The sequence below is a fragment of the Plodia interpunctella genome, chromosome Z (genome assembly GCF_027563975.2).
Source record: "Plodia interpunctella isolate USDA-ARS_2022_Savannah chromosome Z, ilPloInte3.2, whole genome shotgun sequence".
Taxonomy (NCBI): Eukaryota; Metazoa; Arthropoda; class Insecta; order Lepidoptera; family Pyralidae; genus Plodia; species Plodia interpunctella.
The window spans coordinates 4,565,989-4,572,806 of NC_071324.2; the positions used below are offsets into that span (position 1 = coordinate 4,565,989).

At 33.7% G+C, this 6,818-nt stretch overlaps 1 protein-coding gene across 2 annotated transcripts; it reads right to left on the reverse strand.

Moving 5' to 3' along the window:
* Nucleotides 1-187: 187 nt before the first annotated feature.
* Uch-L5 (Ubiquitin carboxy-terminal hydrolase L5) lies at nucleotides 188-6,471 on the reverse strand. Of its 2 annotated transcripts, none has more exons than XM_053768827.1 (8): nucleotides 6,331-6,471; nucleotides 6,114-6,211; nucleotides 5,378-5,465; nucleotides 5,121-5,184; nucleotides 2,999-3,104; nucleotides 2,659-2,886; nucleotides 2,409-2,566; nucleotides 188-2,231 (listed from the first exon to the last, which is right to left on the reverse strand). In XM_053768827.1, the coding sequence occupies exons 3-8, from the start codon at nucleotides 5,448-5,450 to the stop codon at nucleotides 1,889-1,891; spliced, it is 972 nt and encodes a 323-aa protein (XP_053624802.1). In that variant the 5' UTR covers nucleotides 5,451-5,465; nucleotides 6,114-6,211; nucleotides 6,331-6,471; the 3' UTR covers nucleotides 188-1,888. The 2 variants fall into 2 exon arrangements, with proteins under 2 accessions (XP_053624802.1, XP_053624801.1); XM_053768826.2 differs by having other exon boundaries at nucleotides 6,284-6,356.
* Between the last annotated feature and the right edge of the window lie 347 nt (nucleotides 6,472-6,818).

The following is a 6,818-nucleotide window of genomic DNA, read 5'->3' on the forward strand; positions in this document are numbered from 1 at the left end:
CATCCCACCACGCTGAATAGATTTTGCAAAGGCAGTATGACGATAAGTTTCTATCTATAATAGCTTAGTGGGTTTCTCATCAGGATCACCAGATACTCCAGATATACATATGTTTGTATCAAGTTGGCTACATAAGGACATGTAGTAAAATACTTATAATTTAATAAGGGTTAAAAATAAAGACATCTTCACAGTTTATAAATATATTCATGCAAAAATTGTAAACAGGACACAGAAGTTCATACAACAGGTGAAATTCTAATTTCATCATTATAAGTAATACACCATTTAAAATAACAACAATACGCTGTTTAAAATAATTTACATACAATTACAAAGCACAATAGGACTGCCGTCACTCAATTTGCCGACGCCAAACAACAACTTGATACATTTGGATAAATTTTTAAACCTGGTATCTCTAAAAATACTATTTCGTAATAAATGCTTTTAACAACAAATAAACTTAAAAAGACGGCAGCCTCAAGCGAATACAATTATATGTTTAACACTACATACGACTATGACATCAATAAACTGCAGATAATTACTTGAAATGACAATACCATTGATTTGGTATATACATATAAGTACCCAGAATAGAATACAATGTACTGATTACAATAGATTAAATATTGTTATATTAAACTGCTACATATATATTACTGATGAATATACTGATTTATATTTATAAAAAATCTACACATTGAAAAATATTACGATACGGATGTTGACTCATTTTTATTTTAATTTGAACGTTTTCAATCAATAAATAATCAAGATTGGATACATATGCCACATGCGAACACACAGACGAGTTCAAAATCGTTCAAGTTGTCGCCATGATCCAAATCCGTCGGACATCATCATTATTATGACAACACAATTAGCTTTCGAACAACTTTTATTGTAACAAGCTTATGTATTATATGCGACTTATTTTTGTAACAAGCTTTACTGCAGTCTTCAGAGAGACATAAACTTAAATTCCAAATTAGACAAAAAAGACTATATATACCTACGTCGCCATATGTTCCAGTCGACATTTCCATCAATTTTAAGAAAAAAGGGGAGATTCCATATAATCTTTGATATCGAATATTTATTTAGAATTGTTTGACCTAATTTCACTTTAGTAATAGTGCAATTGAGTAATATTTAAAATCAGTCAACATCCGTACAGATTAATTCCTATTGGCGTTAATCTATGTCAGGTGTAATGTAAAGTTGAGATAGCCGCAATGGAAATTGCCAATAACAAGTACTAATGATGAACCATGCAATTTTGCAGGATCTGCGCATTCATAATAATAAGATGCTTATTTTAACCTATATCAAATCGACGTTTTGATTAAGTTTAAAAAAGACATTTGATTTTATCAAGCTAAACTAAACAGTACACATACATTTATGGTCAAAAGTATAACATTTTATCGACATTGAGTTTTATATAGATCATGGTAGTGAAATTGACATTTACCAACTAATCAAAATTTTGGTCTTCCTTCACGTCTTGCGAGTCTATTTTGGTTGGCGGTTCTTCAATGACATCCATGGGATCATGTCCAAGCATCATATGTGATTCAATGGTGTCATCTACTAGTATATCATCTAATTCATCATGTAAGTCTACATTCGGGTCTATGTTACCAATGATGGGCCTGTCTTGGGTAATGTCGTCATCAATAGTCAATTGCGTTTCCCGAAATTCCCTGTCAATATCTTGTAGCTGTTGTTGAAGTTCATTAGAATCATTGTAAACAGGATCAAAGGGTCCTAGACAATAATGCATTGGTTGTGTCGCCTGCATCGCGCGAGAGGGGCTGGACTGGGAGACGCGTTGAGTTCCTCGAGCGCTGTCTACCCTCAGTCCCGCCCAAGGTTCCTGTTATACTTTCATTTTCTTCGGACCCTTCTTAGCAGCGCGCTCTTTCGCCTTTTCGTATAAAGGCATCAGCTTCTTTTCTTCAGCAAGAATCTTTAGCAATACTATAATAAATGGTAAATAGTTATGCCTCCTGCGCGCCATCTCTTGCTGGTACCTGGCCATCTTCACGTCTTCGTATTCGATCAGCATCCGCAGACGGGGGATCTCGTTCTCGAGCTCATCAGTTTCCATCCCGCCGAGAATCTGTGACTCATTCAACAACTCTTCCAGTTGACGTTCATAAATCATCTTCCTGTCCGACACTAATGCCATTAGATTGAAATGCATTTCACCGTCGGTGTATCTGTAAGAATTATATTCTGTTAATTATATGAAACATTTTTATGAAGGTATGCCGTATGTATATCCAGTATAAATTAGGCTTCTTATCATTAATTTTAATAAAAGTTTGTGAATTATGTTTTATTCTGCCCCCATATAGTTATTAGGCCACATTTATATTAAGAGAAAATCAACTTACACACTTATTCTCTTCATTATTATCGGCCTCACCACGTCAAGCCAGTCCTGTTCCGGTGCAATAGGACCGTGATCTATGGGACCCTCCTGGAGACCATCCAACTCATACAAACGCCCGTTTATCGGCATGTAGCCAATAAAGTGGTAAGCATCTTCCTCCTAAAAAAAGTTAAACATAATTTAATTATATATCAATAGATTTATCCCGGAAATAATGTATTGTATCAAATTTAATAAATTAAATATTTTACCTTTGTAGCCATTTTAGGGTCCATCTCAAAAATGACTTGTTGTGACATTGAATTGTGTGCACTACGTATGGTCTGGGAGTTGCTTAGTGTCAGCCCCCTCATCTTAGGGTCAAATGACATGCTGAATTCCTTTAACTTGGTGAGTTCAGGCCCCAGGTCCACGTCAGGATGGGTGCAGTTAAGCAATAAACTGATGACAGCTTGAGTTGCACATGCATTGTTTATCACCTACAATTAGATCAATTTTTAATTCACTGGAATCGTTTTAATTTTTGATCCTTAAATTATAATTTGAACTATATTTTTATTATAATTAACAGGATATTCTAGGGTCACTTACTTGTTTTGCAAAATAGATATTATCAAGACGGCTATCTGTCACAACAGTTCCTGAAGGCTCTTCTTGCCGTAAATACTTGAATAAAAATATAAGCCCATGCACAGGTCTAGAAAAAATTAAAATACATTAATCATCATCAATATCATCATAATCAATACATATAATAAAATTAAAGAGAGGCCAAATGTGTACATTGGATATTTTTTTTAATTCTCCATAGAATATACTTAGTTACTGATATCTATATCAGTACTAAGATGACGAAAATATAATTTTGGAAATTTTTGTCTGTCTGAACGAACGCGCATCACTCGAAATCTACTGGACTGATTTGCTTGAAATTTGGTATGTACCTTATATACCGGGTTAACATCTTAGATACATTTCATCTCGGCAATTGGTCAGGTTCCCGTAGGATAATTGAAAAACTAATTATGAACCAAAAATGCCTCGGAATCCCGGGTCATCTTATAGACATTTCATCCCGGAAAATGAGGAGGGTCCTGTAGGAAAATGAGATACATTTCTTCCCGGTAAATAGTCAGCTTCCCGTAGGATTATACATGCACACTATGTTCTACAAAAATATAGGTTTAAAGTAGATCCATAAAAAAGTCCACAACACCTTTTATAATTAAGACATTTTATATATAAAAAAATATTATAAATCACTAGGTGCATTTTAACAATTATTATTATACGAGCAAGTTAATCCATAAGATTAAAAAGTATTGAGATTATTTCATCATCAAGAATTTCACGAAGATAAATATTGTCCTTTACAGCACATAAATCGGATTAATAGATTCTGAAATATCGTGAAATAAAAAAATTCGCATGCCGAATTATTTTATGTAGGTAGATACTTTTATATTGTTGAACACGGCACGACGGCGGCTCGCAGTATAACACAGAGCGCCGTCATAGCCCGCAACGAAATCGTAAGATTTTTTCTTGATACTTATGTGCACAAGGTAAATTTATTTTCATCGTATTCATACAAAAATTGTTATCAGTTGTCAGAATGACTTCCTCTGTCTACTTTCTTTAAGTCTTTTTTAAAGCTAAAATTACAAAACAATACAAAATATATTTATTGCCCATAAAAACAATATTAGTACAAAATAATACAATTGTGCATAAATATGGACCAATGGTGGGCCTATTGCTAATCAATCTCTTCCAGCCAGCCTTTGGGTAGTGAAAGAGGATAATCGAAGAGGGTGGGCGCAATATGTATCAATATATTATATAAGTATATAAAACTCTTCCATTGCTGAGTGACTGACTGACTGACAAACAATGTATATCCTAAACTGGCTGGGCGGGAAGCTGAAATTTGTCATGTAGGTGAGCACTAAGAGAGGTTTTTTGGAAATTCTACTCAAAAGGGGGTGAAAGCGGTGAAAAACTGTAAATATAAAAGTTCTACACCATTGAAGTTAGCGACTTGAAAATTTGGATTTTTGTTGTTTACAACAAAGTAATGAATACGTGTTTCCGATTTTTCTGAAAATTAAAATTAGGGGGGTGAAAGATTGTATGGGACTTAATACAATTTTCAAGATACAAAGCTGAAAATTGGCACACTTACTTTTTGTAGTAAATAACAGTAATAATAAATACAAAAATGTTTAATTTACGTTTGTGTAAAAACGTCATGGAAAATGGGACGACACGCGTTGCAGAAAGCGGGAGTGGAAGTCGGAGTGGGCAACGGAATGGGACACATTGCGAAAAACATGATGGCACAATATGTAGGAAACAGTACGGGATATCTACATTACATAACAGGAAGCGGGATTGGACAAGTTTGCGGGACGAGACACATTGCGGAAAACAGGAAATTGAACTAAAAAATGTGAATTTGAATCATATAACATAGTCTTACACAGTACGCGATAAAAAAATTACTGAGATTTTTTCCATGAAATTCACGCGAGCGAAGCCGCGGGCAAAAGCTATAAAATTAAAACTGGTTATTTCAATGGAAAATAAACTATATAAAATAAACTTGAATGTGTCATGAGCCTGATGCTGTAGGTTAGCAACTTTTATTATATAAAAGATTGAAACAAACATCTGATCATTGTCAAAATCACTCACAGGAAACAATACTAACCTTAAATTTTCAAATATTCCATCATCAATAGTCCATAACTCTTCAACTTGCACACCTTTGGCACCTGAAATCAAATACTCAAACTTCAATGAGGCTAGCAAAAAGTATATTATCAATATGTTACCCAGTTTCTGGAGAAATTACAATTTATGATTGCCACATGGGCTACAAACTAAGCAAAACAAATTTCATAATGTCACTGACTCCGCCTCTAGGCTGTGATAATAATTTTTTTATATAATACAAAGTAGACTTACCAAATTTACGTATTAATTGTGTGAAGACTCCTGGATCACTCTCAATGAGACACCAATTCCCCGCAGAATCCATGACACAACTTCCAGCCTATTGCAAACATATACTTATGTTATTAGTCATGTTTTATTCTTTTAATAGGTGTACCTATTAATATTTCTATTAGTTACAAAGTAAGTAATAAAACAAAAAAGGTCCATACACCCATTTGTTAACTTTGTATGTCTTGTTTGTTCTATTGCAATGTCTGGTAGTAACTATAACTTTCCTTGATTTAATAACAACAAATCAGGCTTAATATTCACCCTGTATACAAGAAAAAGATTATTACAGATATCTTCTTATTTATACATGATGGTGGATTAAAACTAGGGCTATAATGATGGTGATATAGCAAAACTAAGACTCTTAAGACGTCAGAGTTTGAAACTACTAGATTTATTCATTGCATTTATACTGACACAGATTCAACAGAGTGAACATAAAACCATTAAGGACTATAATTATACATAATTAAACATGAATATCAAATCTCTCGTTAATCATAGGACTCCTTTGATGTCGGTATGATGTCAGAAAAATCAATAACATACCCTAATTAGCCCTCCCTCCATTCTGAGAGATGGAATGGAGTGGGATGCGAGAGCAAAACAGTGAATTCAAAAAAATAGGCAAGTACCTAAATAAAATAATGTTAAAAATTAAGAAATATTATTTAGATTTCTTAGATTTACTTACCGAGATAATAAAATTTTCTCAGCTATCGATTATCAGATACTGTTGTTTATGTAGGTGAACGATTATTTTGATATTGCACACTTATTTGTAGAGTAGTTCTGCAAATAAAAAAATCAGACAGATCGCGAAACAGAAATGCAAATGCAAGTCATCAAATCAATATTTTTAACCTTTTTCTTTTTTCCATTCACAGAATACGATCACACAATATACCTACCTATTTATTGTTAAGTTGACTTTGGCAGAAATAGACCATAGACACCCAGTGTTGCCAGAATATTGCCTGTTAATTTTTTCCGTGTTAGCCGCCGCACCATTTCTCGGTGGCAAATCGATAACAGTAGATTGGACCTTGCGTGGAGCCTATGATATGAATGTCATGGATTTAATAAGTATTTCGAAGTACCTACTAATAGGGAGAAATAACTATAACAATATAAAAATCTATTTATTCCATTTTTTTAAACAATATTAAAGCATTAAGTAATTTTCGTTTCATTCGTAACACTACTAAATCTAGCTCTCTGCTCTTGAATCTGTCTGAGATCCGATGATCCAGTTGATCCAAATGATGCATTGATTCGAATCTTTGCACTGATACAGATTCGAATGATACGTTTTTCTCAGCGCTAGTAATAACTAATAGTACATTACTCCCTGCTGCAAATTTATCCCGCCAGAGTACAGCACTGTATGATAAGTACA